This window comes from Ranitomeya imitator, chromosome 9 (genome assembly GCF_032444005.1).
Source record: "Ranitomeya imitator isolate aRanImi1 chromosome 9, aRanImi1.pri, whole genome shotgun sequence".
Lineage (NCBI taxonomy): Eukaryota > Metazoa > Chordata > Amphibia > Anura > Dendrobatidae > Ranitomeya > Ranitomeya imitator.
This window is the reverse complement of record NC_091290.1, coordinates 117,745,795-117,764,250: the sequence shown is the minus strand read 5'-3', so window position 1 is coordinate 117,764,250 and position 18,456 is coordinate 117,745,795. Positions and strand designations below refer to the sequence as shown.

Below are 18,456 nucleotides of genomic sequence, written 5' to 3'. Positions count from 1 at the left end.
TTAAATGTACTTATTTATTTCCATTTTCCCATTAGTGTTAGGGTAAGGGTTGGGGTTAGGATTGGAGTTAGGGTTGGGGCTAACTGTTGGGGTTAGGGTTGGGGCTAAAGTTAGGATTACAGTTACGGTTGGGATTAGGGTTATGGTTGGGATTAGGGTTAGGGGTGTGTTAGGGTTAGGTTTTTGGTTAGGGTTATGGTCGGGATTAGGGTTAGGGGTGTGTTGGGGATAGGGTTGGAGTTATAATTGGGGGTTTCCACTGTTTAGGCACATCAGGGTCTCCAAACGCGACATGGCGTCTGATCTCAATTCCAGCCAATTCTGCGTTGAAAAAGTCAAACGGTACTCCTTCCCTTCCGAGCTCTCCCGTGTGCCCAAACAAGGGTTTACCCCAACATATGGGGTATCAGCTTACTCAAGACACTTGCACAACAACTTTTGGGGTTCAATTTCTCCTGTTAGCCTTGTGAAAATAAACAATTGGGGGCGAAAAGATCATTTTTGTGAAAAAAATATGATTTTTTATTTTTACGGCTCTGCATTATAAACTTCTGTGAAGCACTTGGTGGGTTCAAAGTGCTCACCACACATCTAGATAAGTTCCTTATGGGGCCTACTTTCCAAAATCATGTCACTTGTGGAGTGTTTCCACTGTATAAGGCACATCAGGGGCTCTCCAAACACTACATGGCGTCTGATCTCAATTCCAGCCAATTTTGCATTGAAAAGTCAAACAGCGCTCCTTCTCTTCCGAGCTCTCCCATGCGCCCAAACAGTGGTTTACCAACACTTATGGGGTATCAGCATACTCAGGACAAATTGTACAACAACTTTTGGGGTCCAATTTCTCCTTTTACCCTTGGTAAAAAAAAACAAATTGGATCTGAAATAATTTTTTTGTGAATTAAAGTTAAATGATCATTTTTTTGAACATTCCAAAAATTCCTGTGAAGCACTTGAAGGGTTAATAAACTTTTTGAATGTGGTTTTGAGCACCGTGAGGGGTGCAGTTTTTGAAATGGTGTCACTTTTGGGTATTTGCTATCATATAGACCTCTCAAAGTGACTTCAAATGTAATGTGGTCCCTAAAACAAATGGTGTTGTAAAAATGAGAAATCGCTGGTCAACTTTTAGCCCTTATAACTTCCTAAGAAAAAGAAAAAATTAGGTTCAAATATTGTGCTGATGTAAAGTAGACATGTGGAAATGTTACTTATGTATTTTGTAGGACATATCTCTGTGATTTAAGGGCATGAAAATTCAAAGTTGGAAAATAGCGAAATGTTCAAAATTTTCTCAAAATTTTCTCAAAATTTCCATTTTTTTCACAAATAAGCGCAAGTCATATCAAATACGTTTTTACCACTAACATGAAGTACAATATGTCACGAATAAACAATGTCAGAATGACCAGGATCCATGGAAGCATTCCAGAGTTATTACCTCATAAAAGGACAGTGGTCAGAATTGTAAAAATTGGCCCGGTCATTAACATGCAAACAATCCTTGGAGGTAAAGGGGTTACAACAGTCATCTGATTCCTTCACAATGGTCCATAAAGAGTGTTGTACTAAGGCCTGTGTCACTGCATGGTGTCTTCTTCCACCTCCATGTAGGGATGCTGGCTTACTCACCGCCCCGACGTGAACCTTACGTGCTCCCTTCTGTTTACCTGTGTGCGCAGCATTGTGTATAGGCAGCCTGCCTAGTGGCCACCCCCCATGTTCTTAAAAGGGCAGTGCGCACATGTTAAAATGCCCCAGCTAGCAGCTGCAAGGCATTTAGTTAACGTGTGCTCTTGCAAGGTGCAGTACCTGTACCTGAACCCTGGTCCTGGAGCAGCCAGTCCTGTATCCGTTGTTTCTGGTCATAGTGCGGCCAGCTCCAGAACTGTTCCTGATGGGTTCTTTTTCAGACCCGTAGATATCTCCTACATCCACATTGTCCATACAGTCTGCCAATTTTCCCTTCTGGCTAGTTGGTGGCCTGGTCACGTCTCCCAAATCCGACCCCTGGGATCTGCAGCTGCAGTACCAGTGCCTGCCTAGGAGTGGTATCTGGTGGCTACCTACAGCTAAGTCTGGCTCCACCATCAGATGCTCCAGTAAATACCAGGCAGTTCTAGCTCCACGGTACAGTGGTCCAAGGGCCACATGTGCCACTTGTGGGCGGGACAAAGAGGACCTCTCACCATAAATATGCATTCTTTTGTGGTGTAATTGACCATTGCGTTTCTGAATGTAGCATTTAGCTTTTCATTTTTTGTTCTTGTGCCCCTCCCTTAATGAGACCTGGTCCCTCATCCTCTTCCTTTTGGCACCCAATATGCAAATATTGGATTATTAGGTAAGAAGAATCCTAATGAAGAGTTGAGGATCACACCCCTTAGTTAACTAGACTAAATTTACATTCAGGACACAAAAAGTAAGGGTGTAAATTTGCAAATAACGTGTCCTATTTAAGTCACTATGTGACCAAAGACCCACCGATCCTGAGTGGTTGGTGTGGTCGTGCCTCCATTCCCGCATATATTAAATTGTTCCCACATTTGTAAACCTTAGAAATTACTTTTTTTTTTTTTCAGGACCAGGACTTGTGTTTATTATATATCCAGAAGCTATATCTACGCTCCGAGGATCGACAGTTTGGGCAATAGTATTCTTCATTATGCTACTGACACTTGGCATTGACAGTGCCGTGAGTATATTTGAGAAAAAAATAAATGATACGGCTGTTTTTATTAGAATCAAAATATGTAAAGCCGTACATACACCTTATGGACCTGTTGGTTTGCACAGTGGACTCCTCTTGACTCTACAAAACATAGTGTATGTATTCTCAGTATTAGCAGGATGTTGTTACCTCTGACAGTGACCCCATCAGTTTGAGTCAGTGTGCTGCACAAATTGATCTGCATGATCACAAATGACTAAGAGGGATAATTCAATTTTTGGATAATTTTTTAAATTAAAAGAACATGTCTGTTTGTGGGCTGTAATAATTAAATAGGTTGTTTGTTCCTAATTAGGTTACTGATAGTTTCTATAGTGAGGTCACTTTGATATTACTTAAGCTGTTTATGTGTTAGAGGTTGGATAAAGTCCTAGGAGACCTTAGAGTGTTACAACTTTTGGGGCAATTGCAGGTTTTACAGTATTGCAATTTGCTGCTAATCAAATATTTCAGAAACTGTTGTGAAAATTGACAAATTCAAAAATGAAGATCCATTCATCTCCAATAAGACTGTACAACCCATATTATTTTATTAATTTGAAATATAATTTAAAATCTTTTTTTTTCTTTAAGCAGTTCTTATTTTCTCATTGCATATCTGTTATTATATTTTTTTAAAGTGATTATGGGGCAGTCATCTTGCCTCGGATGCCATTTCAAATTGCAAACAGTATTTTTGCAATTTAACCACCCATTTACCATAATTTCTTAAAAAAAGCAGAGGAGATGAATACTGACCCTTGCCAGTTTACAGGGGGTAAAATAAGTATTGAATGCGTCATCAATTTTCTAAGTAAATATATTTGTAAAGGTGCCACTGACATGAAATTTTCACCAGTTGTCGGTAACAACCCATCCAAGCCACACAAGTAAAGAAATCAAACCAGACATTTCCATAAATTAAGTTGCGGAATAATGAGAAATTAAACCGGGAAAAAGTATTGAACATATGAAGAGGTGGAAAAATCCATAGAAAGTCATCATGACACTAGCTGAAATCTATCGGTAATTAAAAAGCAGTCTTGTCACTTAGTGAAAAATATCAGCTAGTTCAACTGATGGCCTATAAAAAGGTATCTCATTACCAAGGTGCCACACAAGAAGCATCTCATGATGGGTAAAACCTGTGAACTGTCTCAAGACGTTTGCAGCCTTATTGTTGCAAAACATACTGATAGCATTGATTACACAAGAATTTCTAAACTACTGAATGTTCCAGTGAGCACTGTTGGGGTCATAATCTGGAAGTGTAAAGAAAATTGTTTCACTATAAAGTGGGCATGACCAGGTGCGCCTCGTTAGATTTCTCACAGAGGAGTGAAAAGAATGATCAAAAAAGTTGTCCGAAAAGCCAATGACCACCTCTGGAGAGCTACAGAAAGACCTGGAATCAACAGGTACAATTATTTCAACCGACATTGTCAGTAATGCACTTGACCTCCATGGCCTGTTTGCACGGTCATCACACAAGACTCCAAAGCACGTTTATAGTTTGCTTAACAACATTTAGATAAGCCTGTGAAATACTGGGAGAATAAAATCTGGCTAAGACAACAAAATTTGAACTCTTTGGATACTTTATTACACACTATGTTTGGAGGCCAAAAGGCACTGGATATCACCACAAAAACAGCATACCAACAGTGAAATTTGGAGGTTATGGTATGGGGCTGTTTTTCAGCATATGGCACTGGCAAGCTTCATATCTTTGAAGGAACGATGCATGGACAAATATACCCAGACATTCTTTACAAAAATTTGCTGCCATTTACCAAAATGATGAAGATGACACAAGGGTGGATATTTCCGCAAGATATTGATCCCAAACACACAGCCAAGGAAATTCTCAATTGGTTTCAGAGAAAGGAGAAATTAAAGTTGCTCGACTAGCCAAGCCAATCACCTGACCTGAATCCAATTGTGAATTTACAGAAGGATCTAAACGTCAGAGTTCATAGAAGGAGCCCACGAAACCTTTAGTATTCGTAGCGTGTGTGGAAGAATGGGCCAAAATCATACTTGAGCAAGGCATGCGACTAGTTTCTCCATACAGGAGGCGTCTCATAGCTGTTATAAAAAACAAAGGCTTTTATACGAAGTATTTATTGAACATGCTTACTGAAATTTAATTGTTTTTCCCCTGTGACATTTCTCATTATAATACATATCTTTATTTATGGGCATCTATTATATGATTTGTTTGCTTGTGTAGATTGGATGACTTGTTACTGACATCTGGTGACAATTTCACGTGAATAGCACCTTTAAATAAATTTACATAGAAAATTGATGACATGTTAAATTTTTATTGCACCCGCTGCATATGGTATCACTATGCTACTTTTTATCTAGGTTTCCAGCCAGAGCAATCTTTACTGTTGGCCATTTTTTTGAAAATGAGATGACTCTGCTCTTTGTGTCAAAATCTAAACAGAAAAACTGACCATGATGTTACATAATGCTTTACTGCCTAGTGAGGAAACATTAATACGTTAATTATCCTTTTTTTTGCTATGCAGATGGGCGGTATGGAGGCAGTGATCACCGGCTTAGCAGATGACATTACGATTTTGAAGAGGCACCGGAAACTATTTACTTTGCTAGTTGCTTTTATTACGTTCCTTTTTGCTTTGCTGTGTATAACTAATGTAAGTAATGAAACCGATTTTCTTTCATTAAAATAATTAAAAAAACAATATTTTAATAAAGGTGATCCTGTTCTTAGCTGATAAAGAGCATCAATAAGATTCTGATATAGATGGGTTATCTTAAGAAGTAGATATCAATATCAAAGTAACCCCATTTAAAGGGAATCCGTCAGCATTTTTTGCTGTGTAATCTGTGAGCAGCACAATATAAGGGTTGATAACCTGATTCTAGTAATGTGTCACTTACTAGGCTATGTGTTGCTGTTTCAATGTTGTCAGCTGGAAATTATTACTACAGGACTAGATGTCTCGTCCCTCCTGGTCCAACTGCTCACCCACCACTGATTGGCAGCTTTCTGTCAATATACAGTGTACACAGAAGTTTGCCAATCAGTCATGTGGGAGGGGTTATGTACAGTTCAGCATTCCGAGCACTGCCAGATCTGCAGCTGATTGCTTAAAAATAACAGCATGCCGACCAGGAAGTGATAAATCGCTGGAACCAGTGTCTCAGACCCTACACCAGGCAGTTCTATAATTACATAGAAAAAAAACCTGTTGGCAGATTCCCTTTAAAGGGAACCTGTCACCCCGTTTTTTCAGATTGAGATAAAAATACTGTTAAATAGGGCCTGCGCTGTGCGTTACAATAGTGTATGTAGTGTACCCTGATTCCCCACCTATGCTGCGAAATACATTACCAAAGTCGCCGTTTTCGCCTGTCAATCAGGCTGGTCAGGTCGGGTGGGCGTGGTGACATCGCTGTTTCTTCCCCAGCTTTCCGTTGGTGGCGTAGTGGTGTGCGCATGTCCAAGTGCCGAATCCACTGCGCGCAGGTGAAGAAAAAGCGCGCGATCTGCGCTATTACCCTTGTCATCGGTGGGGGTGGCCATCTTCCTGAGGCCGCGCATGCGCAGATGGATTGCTCTGCTGCACGGGGCTTCAGGAAAATGGCCGCGGGATGCCGCGCGTGTGCAGATGGAGATCGCGGCGGCCATTTTCCTGAAGCCGAGATGCAAACTCGGCTTTGGGAAAATGGCCGCCGCGATCTCTATCTGCGCACGTGCAGCATCCCGCGGCCATTTTCCTGAAGCCCCGTGCAGCAGAGCACTCCATCTGCGCACGCACGGCTTCAGGAAGATGGTCGCCCCCACCGATGACAAGGGTAATAGCGCAGATCGCGTGCTTTTTCTTCACCTGTGCGCAGTGGATTCGGCACTTGGACATGCGCACACCACTACGCCACCAACGGAAAGCTGGGGAAGAAACAGCGATGTCACCACGCCCACCCGACCTGACCAGCCTGATTGACAGGCGAAAACGGCGACTTTGGTAATGTATTTCGCAGCATAGGTGGGGAATCAGGGTACACTACATACACTATTGTAACGCACAGCGCAGGCCCTATTTAACTGTATTTTTATCTCAATCTGAAAAAACGGGGTGACAGGTTCCCTTTAAAGGGAACCTGTCAACCCAAAGTGACTGCTCAAACCAAGCACAGACATTCGGTGTACCCTTGGCTTGACCAAATAGTTCAGTGCACCTACTTGTTTTGCATTGATCTCCGACCTCCTCCCCTCTCATCCTTGATTGACAGCTCTGGCTCTTATAGATACATGAGAAACTAGGATATACCTAATATACAATAAGTACAGAACACTTATTTTCTCTATAATTACAGGGTGGAATCTATGTCGTCACCCTTCTGGATACATTTGCTGCAGGGACATCCATTTTGTTTGCAGTTTTAATAGAGGCCATTGGAGTGTCGTGGTTTTATGGTATAGTATATTTCCTCATAATTATTTTTCTTTTCTAACCAGACTCCCCGAAACGCGTGCCTGGTTTGGCTTTTATCTTATGCTATATTGCAAGGCTTGTTAAAACGTAGATATTGACTTTTAGGCTTCCTACTTCCAGTAGGTGGCACTAGTGTTCTAGTCCTCTTTCTCTATGAAGAGGCAATTTGCGTGCATGGCCTTTAAGTCTCCTCACATTGGCATGTCGCTCTCCGCAAAGAGAAATGTTACCGCGTAAATTCTTGTCGTCAAAACACTCAAAAGCACAACAGACCCCATAAGTGTGAACAGAGCCATAACCAAATGCATTCATTCATTTTTTTAATGTAACAAGGAATTGTGCTTTTTTTTTCATAATGCAATGTAACCTTATGACCGGACTGTCTCTTCTGTTTAGGTGTGGACCGATTTAGCGATGACATTTACAGGATGCTTGGTTTTAAGCCTGGTCTTTACTGGAGGCTATGCTGGAAATTCGTCAGTCCTGCTTTTCTCCTGGTTAGTATAAATACAAACTAATAAGCAGGAAAAACTCTAGATCCATTTTCTAGTTATTTTACCCTTTAATCTACAACATTTGCCAAAAATATGCATGTTTGATATGCTGGGTTGTCTATTTTTTTTTTCCTAATTTGACGTAAATTCTGAAATCTTGGATTTTTCACTTTGAACACTAATCTTCACCATATAGTCACACGTTTGGTTCTCTGGAGATCTCATTTCAGCAGGCATCTCATCATCAAAGGCAGGAATGGCTCCCAATATTTCCATACCCATTCATCTTCGTCTAAGATCCTCCTAAGAAAACCCAAAAAACATCCCAAGAATGGCCATTTGTACAAATTTTGCAAAGTACGGTAACTCCTAACTCCTAAACAAGTTCAGATGTCACCATTGATGGTGAGGACGATTGCAGGTCTTGTTTTCCACTGCCTAGAACATTGACCTCTACATGGGTCACAGACTATGGCCACAACACACGCCCGTAGAAGCCAAAGCCAAGAAGTAATTTTCTGTCTGAGCTTTCTTATGACCATATGGCAGCAGTAAAGGAAAAATGCAAAACTATTAAAAAATTGCAAAACTTTTCAAAGATGGTGTTCCCAACATTTTTTTCAACTTTTTGCCCTTTTGAGCACTTTTTCGAATCGCAGATAGGGTTTAGCGATAGGGACATTGTCTACTACTGTACGACAGATTTACTATAATGTACGGCAGAAAACTGGCAAACATTCTTGCCGAAATCAACCGCAGCTTGTGGCTGGCATATATTTCATTGGTGTATGGGCAGCCCAAAGATGTGCCAAATTTGAGACTTGTGCCTCAAATTAAATTGGTGCACTTTACTACGCTTTAGTTCAAGACTGTGGTACAAAACACCAGTCTTGATAAATTCCCCGCCATTTTTGTTTTTATTTTTGTGTTTATTAATGTATTACAAAATAGCATTGCCTACATATAATTTTCCTTATATTGTAATGTATAGTTTACACGTTTTTTTGTTAACTTAAGAGGTTTTCTACTTTTAGAGTTTTAAGTAGAAAATCTTTAGTGACCAAGTCAAATTTTCCAAATCTGACATATCACTTTAGGTGGCAATAACTGAAATATTTCAACATATCCCAGTGTTTTGTGTTTTTTTTTTTTTTTGGGGGGGGGGGGGACATCTTATACTTTATTATAGCTTTAATCTTAGGGCAATATATTTTGCGTTAATTTATGAAAAGATCAAAAATTGTGACAAAAATGTAAAGGAAAATAGCAATTTTCATCACCTTAATGAGCGGTACCACGTGACCGCTCACACAGGACGAGCTGCCGTCGCTGAGAGCAGACCAGGCATCGCTGGAGTAGGTGAGTATGAATCATACTGTATGATGCGACATGTCTTCAAGGAGGCAAGCGGGCGGGCGGGCGGGGTTTAAGGTGACCCCGGCCCGGACTTTATGAAAAAAAAAACCTGCTCAGGTGCCACCCCCCCACATCGTCCCGCCCTAGGCACGTGCCCTCAAGTGCCTAGTGGTAAATACGGCCCTGATCATCACCATTTGTCAAATGTTCTTTTACTTTGTTAGGATGTTAGAAGTTTTAAAAATTTAACAGCAATTTTTCATTTTTTTCAAGGAAATTTTCAAAACTAATTTTTTTTCCTGTTCAGTTTTAAAGTGACTTTTGGGGGATCAATAAATTGGAAAACCCTCCAAAGTGATGCAGTTTCAGAAATGGCACCCTTCAACATATTTAAAACTGCTGTAAGGTAGTTTGTTAACCGTTTTCAGGAATTAACGCAAAATGGAATGACTGGAAAGAAAAAGTAAATTTCACCCCTAAACTGTTGCTAACATCTGAACATGCCACTGTAGCTGGCAGACTCTATGGTCATCACTTGGCTTTGGGATTTCCATTGCAACCATCAAGACCACAGGGTGCTGATGGGGTTAAGTAGGGAGCCCTCACATTCTTTTAACCATCTAATGTCGATGTCACTATTGACAGCAACATCTAGTGGGTTAAACGACCATGGTTGATGTCATGACAGGTTTACAAATATTGAGATTCCCGTGTAAAGCACTGGGGAGAAAAATCTGGCATTTTTGATTTGCACTGGAAAAAAACAACATGGTCTACGGAATACTTTTTTGATTTAAAGGGAATTTGTCTCCTTGTTTTTGCTATGTAATCTGACAGCAGCATGATGTAGGGGCTGAAACCCTGATTCCAATGATGTATCACTTGGTACACTGGGTGCAGAAGTTGTGATAGATTCCTATTTGCTCTGCTGCAGATCTAGCAGAGCTTTGTGTCAAAATCCGCCCACACTACTGATTGGCAGCTTTCTTTCAATATGCAGAGAAAGCTGCCAATCAGTGATGAGGGCATGGTCGGACTAGGAGGCATGAGCCACCTAGTCCTCCAGTGATAATCTCATTCTGATAAAACACTAATTTCATAGAAACAGCAAAACACAGCCCAGTAAGTGACACATCACTGTAATCAGGGTCCCTGAACTTACATTATGTTGCTCTCCGATTACAAACAAAAACCTGGTAAAAGATTCCTTTTAAACTATACATCTGCAGGTTTTACAGAAAATGATAAATACATCATATTATTGTCCCTTCCATGACCTCAACCAACGAGTGGTCACCTGCCGGAAAAGATTTAGCATTTTTGATATTTTAACAATTTCTTATCAATTCTTGCAGGGTGGCCTTAGACATCTCTTATTTTGTTTTTAATTAATTCAGATATTTTGCTCCATAGCGATACAAGGTTGAGTGGCCTAAAGCTATATATTCTACCGTGAGCTCAGTATTGTAGCTTTTAACCTCGTGATCTTCCACAAGCAATAGTAATAGGTTGGAAAAGGTACACATTTTATATGTAAAACTGCTTCTGTTAACCTTTTAAGTACATAGGAGTTAACACTGTGGGCCCAATTTAATGTGTTTGTGGCATAAAAAAAAATAGAAGTATTAATAGTTTATTTTTATCAATTATCAAAATGCAAATGGAATTCATAAAATAAATATATACATCAAATCAATATTTGGTATGATTGCCCTTTTCCTTCATCAATTCTTCTAAGTAACCTTGAACACAATTTTTGAAGGAACTCGGCAAGGAGATTGTTCCAAACATCTTGGAGAACTAACCACAGATCTTCTGTGGATGTTGCTTGTGCAGATCCTTCTGTCTCTTCATCTAATCCCAGACAGACTGGATGATGTGTGACTGTATCATCACTTACAGGAATCCTTGCTCTGTTTTTATAATAGAGAGAGTTCTTAAAAGAGTTGTCTACTACTAGGACAACCTCTTCACAATCTGAAAAGTTACCGCCTTTAAAACAAAAACCCTTGTATACATGTCCAGTGATAGCACCATTCTGGCAGTGTCAACACTCGAGTCCCAAGGGCTCTCGTGAGATTGTCACGTGAGCCTTGCACCCAATTAGCCCCAGCTTCACTCTCGCCACATATGGACATATTGAGCATCAGAAATGGCAGCAGCCTTGGGGAGATGTGAAGTAGCAACCTCCCTTGAGCCCCAGGAACGCGAGTGCCAACACCGCTTGAACGGCATAGAAGACAAGTATGATTGTTTTTATTTTAATTGGGGCAAACATTCAGATTGCAAAGGGGTTGCCCTGGTAGCGGACAACCACTTTAACAACATAAAGCTCATCTCAAAATCATTGAGTGTGTGTGTGTGAGATTACATGAAGAGACAGAAGGATTTGAGCAAACCTGCCGTATATCCACGGAATATCTGTGGTTAGCTCTCTAAGATATTTGGAACAACCTTGCTGCCAAGTTCCTTCAAAAACTGTGTGCAAATATACCTAGAAGAATTGATCAAGGCAAAATTGATTATTTCTCTTTTGTGCACTTCATTTGCAACAAAATATACTATAATATACTATAAATAATAGCATACTTACTTAACATTTTTTAATTAATTAAGTGCAACATATAATGGTATACTGAATGTTATAGGGGATAAGTAGTTTCATTTACTCGGATTAAATTTAGTGTACATTTTTAGAGTATGCTGAGGTTTTAGTTTCCCAATAATTTAGTTCCATTAACCGATGTCTCTTATTGTATCTCTCCTGAAAGTTTGTCGTGATTACTAGTATTGTGACCTACAAACCGTTGAACTACGAAGATTACCACTTTCCTCCATGGGCTAATCGGACTGGATGGGCCATTGCTTTGTCATCAATGTTATTAGTGCCTATCTATTTTATCTACAAATTTTTGACAGTGAGCGGGTCTTTTAAAAAGGTAAACCTTTAAATACTATGTATAGAAGATGCGTTACCTAAAAAGATGTTGGTGTTTTTAAATGTTATTTATTTTGAATTTAGTTTAGATTTCATTTTTGTAACTTTGTAATCCTCTTATGGTCTCAGCAAAGTGATAATAAACGTCAATTACAGAATGCCTTAGAAAAATGGTGGTCTATCTCGTTCATTAAGTGATAGGAGAATCGATTGCGAGCCTGGGTCAGAGGGTCACATAATCACCCAGGGTTCAGACAAGGAGCACAGTCAGGGTTCGAAACAGCACAAGACCCCTGCGTAGGAACTTTGAGCCAAACAAATGAAAGGCTAAGTCCTGTGCCTGCTTTAGATTAGATGGGTGACTATTGTCATTCGTTTACGCTCAACCAATGAATATCAATGGAAAGTTTTCAGTGCGTTTGATTGGATTATGCTTCTGCCCAATGTTTTTATCCCTCTGTTTTCTGTGTCTCCCTCTCTCTGTGTCTCCCTCTCTCTCTCTGTGTCTCTGTCTCTCTCTGTGTCTCCCTCTCTCTGTGTCTTTGTCTCTCTCTATGTCTTTTTCTCTCTGTCTTCAGCTTTTGCTCTCTCTGGCTCTCTCTTGCGTTCCCTCTGTCGGTCTCACGTTCTCTGTGTCTCTCTCTTGCGCTCTCTCTGTCCGCCTCACTCGCGCTCTCTCTGTTTTGCTCGCGCTCTCTCTCTGTCTCACTCACGCTTTCCCTCTGTCTTGCGTGTGCTCTCTCTGTCTCTCTTGCTTGTGCTGTCTCTCTCGCGCTCTCTCTGTCTGCCTCACTCACGCTCTCTGTCTCGCTCGCGCTCTCTCTGTCTCATTCGTGCTTTCTCTCGCTCTCTCTGTCTCGCTCGCACTCTGGCTCTCTCGCTCGCTCTCTATCTGTCTCGCTCTCTCTGTCTCTCTCTCTCTCGCTTGCTCTCTGGCTCTCTCGCTCGCGCTCTGCCTGTCTCTCTCTCTCGCTCTCTCTGTCTCTCTCGCGCTCTCTCTCGCTCGCCCTCTCTCTCTGTCTTCTCGCTCACGCTCTCTCTCTGTCTCTCATTTGGTGGCACTTCAAGTATTACACAAGTACTATTAAAATTAACGGCTTGTTAGAGCAATGCGGGACAAGAAAGGCCTTCCTAGCTGGTCTTCACTTTGTCCAAGAGATGATGATCATGAATAAAGAACCCATCTTTATCGGAATTGCATGTGAATATGTACCCATACAGGTTACCGATAAGTGATATCATATGTTCTTCAATATTTTTTAGAGACTTGCATACTGCATCACCCCAGAAAATGAATATCATCTTGTTGCTCAAGGAGACATCAGGCAGTTCAAGGTAGGTTTTTATCCTTTCCACATTTCAATTTCTTAAATGCAATCAAGCAGATTGATCGGAGGCCAGAAAAATTATCTGCATGGTAGCTAAAGTAGATTGCAATGGTGACTACAAAATAATTAAAGATCTTTTCTGGTTTTGGAAAACCCTTGTCCTAGAGCTGCAGTTTGTTCTAAAAATTAAGCTGCGCTTTACTTTCCCTTGCCTGTCCAATTTTCCAAACCATCACAGAATTGTGGCCACAAGAAGTAGCAGACTGCTCCATGCCTCCTTACGCCACTATCGGCATAAGGCATACAGTATCTCACTACAGTTGCTAATTACATGTTATAGTAAAATGACAGAAGTTATGATGACTAGTGATAAGGGTGCTGCCTCATTGATCTCTATAAAACAGAGCTTAAAGAGGTTGTCCACTACTTTTTCATTGATGACCTATCTTGAGGATAGGTCATCAATGTCTGATCGGTCGGGGTCCGTCACCCGGCACTCTCGCTGATCAGCTGTTATCGGTGATGGTCGCCAGCCGGAAGTACTTCACTTTCGTAGCTGGTCGTCTTCTTGTAGAGGACACGGCCGGGTATTACACATCCGCCTCCTATTCAAATCCATAGGAGGTGAATGTGTAGTATCCTGTTGGGGCTGATATCAGAAGACCACCAGCTCCGCAAGTGAGCATTTCCATCCTGTGGCCGCCGCCACCGATAACCGCTGATGGTGCCGGGTGTCGGACCCCGGTCGATCAGACATTGATGACCTATTCTAAGGGTAGGTCATCAATGAAAAAGTAGTGGACAACCTCTTAAAGTTCTCTGCTAAGCACTCCCCTTTTGAATTCTTGTAGAACCATTTATCAAAAATGTCAGCTTGCTATGAAATTGAGAAATTAGTAATAAATTACGAACGAATCCATCCTAATTGACGGTATGTACTTTCTTGCAGCTCAAACATTGGCTGACTATAGGATAGAAAACAGATGATGGACAATGAGGCTACTCTGGGAAAGCCTCCGTTTTTTTGCTATCCAAATTTCCATCCAAACGGCCTAAGAGAAGCTGACTCCTTCCCATATGTCTTTAATGCCAACATTAATTCCTTTTTTTAATTGCAAAATGTTTATTCAAAATTTCTGACAATTAGATGTCACTAGTACGGTAACGTATTTGCTGGGACGGATGAAAAAGTGGTTTAAAAAATAAAAAAAAATACATGATGGTGTTTCATTACCTTCACATAAAAAGATAGAAAAAAAAAAACTACCTCTATGTGTGGTCTGAATGAAAATGGTTGATGCAAGGTAAACTAAACATCCCAAATTCAATAAAACAATGCAACGATATGTTGTACTTTTGGCCAATAGCACCTAAAAAAAGGAATACACTTGACTCGATAGATGAAAGTTGGCCATATGAACCAATTTTGGGTCAACTGGCCCAAAATCTGTTGAGTTTGAGGGCCTCCCTACTCTCCCTGACGGATGATGTTGGGAGAGAGAAAGATCAGGCAGTGGGAATTTTAATTTTCGAGGGGTTTGGATGTGGCGTTCTCCTCCTTGACCATCGAAAACACGTCAACGCCCAGGTTCATTGGGGAAATGGAAGAGTTTGCAGAACAAAGGTTTGGCTGACATCTATCTCATGGGCATGGCCATAGCAGATTTAGAAATGGGCTGAATTCATGAGGGTAGCACTGCCCCTACATTTTGCCCTTCCTCCTACCATTGACTGAAGGTCTGTCATCCCTAGAGTGGGGGGTTTCTGGGCAGTGGGGATCGGTGCCCTCCTAAATGTACTTAGGAGTCCATTATAACCCTTTTAGGTACTATTAGCCGAAAAGCACAGTATCTATTGTGCTGTTTAAAGGGGTTGTCCACCTCTAGAGACAATTTTTTTTCTTATGTGCATGCAAATAGGGCTAATTAAATTTCTTTCATTTGGGTTTCATTAAAAATTTTGCACTGTTTGCCTCCCATATAGTTAACGGGGAAAAATAAATCGTCCACAAAAGCGGACAACTCCCGTTTTCATACGTGAAAAAAGTGGACATGTGAATGAGGCCTAACTCCAATTTCCAAGTTTCTGGGATTCAGCTGACAGCCTATATATATATATATATATATATATTTTTTTTTTTTTTGTGAAATACACTATTTTTTGTGATTTGATTTTTTACCTTATGTTGTATGCAATGGTCACTTTTTTTTTTTTAGTTTTTTTTAATCTCGCATAGTACGTCAAGCAATTAATTTATATTACAAAACAGCAAATATTAAATTATCGATATGTATATAATGGACTATTATTGTGAACTGTATACCAACAACCTATTTTGCATGACTGTTAAAATAAGCAAAACCGAGCATTCAGTAGACCATACTTGACATGCAATAAAGACAACGTGTAATATGTAAAAGCTAACAAATCAAGAACTGTATTTTGCCGGTAAGTGCAGCAGTTTCCTGCAACCTCCAATCAGATGACTTCTTTCATTTTCAAATAGGCCCCTGGAAAGTGAGAGCTGCATTCTAATTGGTTGTTATGGGCAAAAGCTTCACTTTTTCTTAGCTCCAATTTTAATACCTACTGCAGTGTGTTTGTCACCTGTCGTGAACTTTGAGAGATGTGTGACTCATTTAAAACATCTCGCTTTAGGTGTTATTCACATAGAAGTGTCATCTGTGTGCTATCCATTTATTTCCACAAACGCCATCCAGACACAGACTCTAAGAAGAAATGTCTAAATTGACCATAGCAACCAATCACAGTAAAGCTTCCATTTTATCAGAGCGGTTTCCAAAATGAAAGCTGAGCTCTGATTGGTTGCTGTGGATAATTAATAAAACCAGTCTTTTTTTGGACAAACCTGAGAAATGAGTGTGTGTGTGTGTATATATATATATATATATATATATATATATATATATATATATATATATATATATATATATATATACACTCTGGGAAAAATTACTAAATAACTATGTGATACACTGCCGATTTTGCAAGGTTTCCCACCTACAAAGAATGGTGAGGTCTGTCATTTTTTTCTTAGATACACTTCACCTGTGAGAGGTGGAATCTTAAAAAATATCTAGAAAATCACATTGTATTATTTTTACATATTTTATGCAATAAAATGCAAATTATTTGATACAATAGAAAAACAGACCTTAATATTTGGTACAGAAACCTTTGTTTGCAGTTACAGAGGTCAGACGTTTCCTGTAGTTCTTGACCAGGTTTGCACACACTGCAGAAGGGATTTTGGCCCACTCCTCCATACAGATCTTCTCCAGATCTTTCAGGTTTGAGGGCTGTCACTGGACAACATTGAGTTTCAGCTCCCTCCAAAGATTTTCTATTGGGTTCAGATCTGGAGACTGGCTAGACAACTGCAGGACCTTGAAATGCATCTTAAGGTAGCACTCATTAGTTGCCCTGGCTGTGTGTTTCAGTTCATTGTCAGCCACGGCCCATCTTCAATGCTCTTACTGAGTGGAGGAGGTTTTTGCATCAAATCTTGCGATACATGACCTCATATATCCTCCCATCAATACGGTGCTGTCATCCTGTCCCATTTGTAGAAAAGTACCCCCAAAGTATGATGTTTCCCCCACCATGCTTCATGGTAGAGATGGCGTTCTTAGGGTTGTGCTCATACTTCTTCCAAGCACGGGGCGTAGAGTTGATACCAAAACGTTGTATTTTGGTTTCATCTGACCACATGACCTTCTTCCATGTCTCCTATGGATCATCCAGATGGTCATTGGCAAACTTCAAATGGGCCTGGACATGTGCTGGTGTGAGCAGGGGGACCTTGTGTGACCTGCAGGATTTTAGTCCATGACGGCATAGAATGTTACTAACGGTAATGCTTGAGACTGTGGTCCCAACTCAATTCAGGTCATTGACCATGTCCTCCCATGTAGTTCTGGGCTGATTCCTGACCTTTCTCAGAATTTACCTTGCCCTTAGAGGGAGATCATGCATGGAGCTCCAGACCGAGGAAGATTGACAGTCATCTTGTGTTTCTTCCATTTTCTATTAATTGTGCCAACAGTTGTTGCCTTCTCACCAAGCTACTTGCCTATTGTCCTGTAGCCGATCCCAGCCTTTTGCAAGTCACAGTTTTGTCCCTGGTGTCCTTAGACGGCTCTTTGGTCTTAGCCATCGTGGATAGGTTGGAGTGGGATTGAATGAGTGTGTGGACAGGTGTCTTTTATACAGGTAATGAGTACAAACAGGTGCAATTAATACAGGTAATAAGTGCAGGGTAGGGGGGCTTCTTAAAGGAAAACTAAAAGGTCTGTGAGCTCCAGAATTCTTGCTGGTTGGTCGATGATCAAATTCTTATTTCATGCAATAAAATGCAAATTAATTATGTAAAAATCATACAATGTGATTTTCTGTTTTTTATTTTTAGATTCTGTCTCTCACAGGTGAAGTGTACCTACGATAAAAATTACAGACCTCACTATTCTTTGTAGGTGGGAAAACTTGGAAAATTGGCAGAGTATCAAATACTTATATTATAAAATAAATATATATAGTGTGTCCAACTCTGGTCTGTTTTGCAGCAAAACTCATCAATTCAAATAAGAGTAAAAATAAACAGCACATGGAAGGGTATTGTGTGGTGTCCATTTTTCACTGACCGGTTGCTCAGGAGGGCTTAGGAACAGGGTTGAGTTGCCGCTTGGAAGTCCAGGTTCTTCTTGTATCTGTCCCGATCTTTATTCCAAAGTTCGGTTCGGATACCAGAACTGTACCCAAACTTGAACCAGAATCCTAACAGTTTAGGTTTGCTCATATCTACTTACTAAACATCCACCCAATTTTTCTTTTTTTGATTAGGAATAAAATGTGTAACACACGGAAGGTAAAAACAAAACCACAGATGAAAAATGGTCCGCATTGGGCAAATTTCACAGCATTCTGTCTGTACAGTCGACATATATTAAGACATACTCCCATGCGTATTGTTCAGCATGCGATGACAATATCTATATTGCCCTAATATTAAGAGTTTACATTACGCATTGCAAAGTATTCAAACCGAAATTGGCAAAATGGGATATTTTTTATTTTTTTGCCATTCACTTAGTATGATTACAGCACAATAGTGGCCACCTGTTCGTCATTTTGCTGA

The 18,456-nt window shown here is 40.3% G+C and overlaps 1 protein-coding gene across 1 annotated transcript in view; it reads left to right on the top strand.

The window, feature by feature from the left end:
* The window catches only part of SLC6A2 (solute carrier family 6 member 2), a 98,594-nt gene extending 84,051 nt beyond the window's left edge, over positions 1 to 14,543 (top strand). The window contains exons 9-15 of the mRNA XM_069738590.1: positions 2,586 to 2,698; positions 5,254 to 5,382; positions 7,067 to 7,166; positions 7,582 to 7,682; positions 11,807 to 11,974; positions 13,237 to 13,308; positions 14,251 to 14,543. Coding sequence (XP_069594691.1) covers positions 2,586 to 2,698; positions 5,254 to 5,382; positions 7,067 to 7,166; positions 7,582 to 7,682; positions 11,807 to 11,974; positions 13,237 to 13,308; positions 14,251 to 14,277 — 710 coding nt within the window. The 3' untranslated portion in view covers positions 14,278 to 14,543. The remainder of the gene's footprint in view (positions 1 to 2,585; positions 2,699 to 5,253; positions 5,383 to 7,066; positions 7,167 to 7,581; positions 7,683 to 11,806; positions 11,975 to 13,236; positions 13,309 to 14,250) is intronic.
* The last annotated feature ends 3,913 nt before the right edge of the window (positions 14,544 to 18,456 follow it).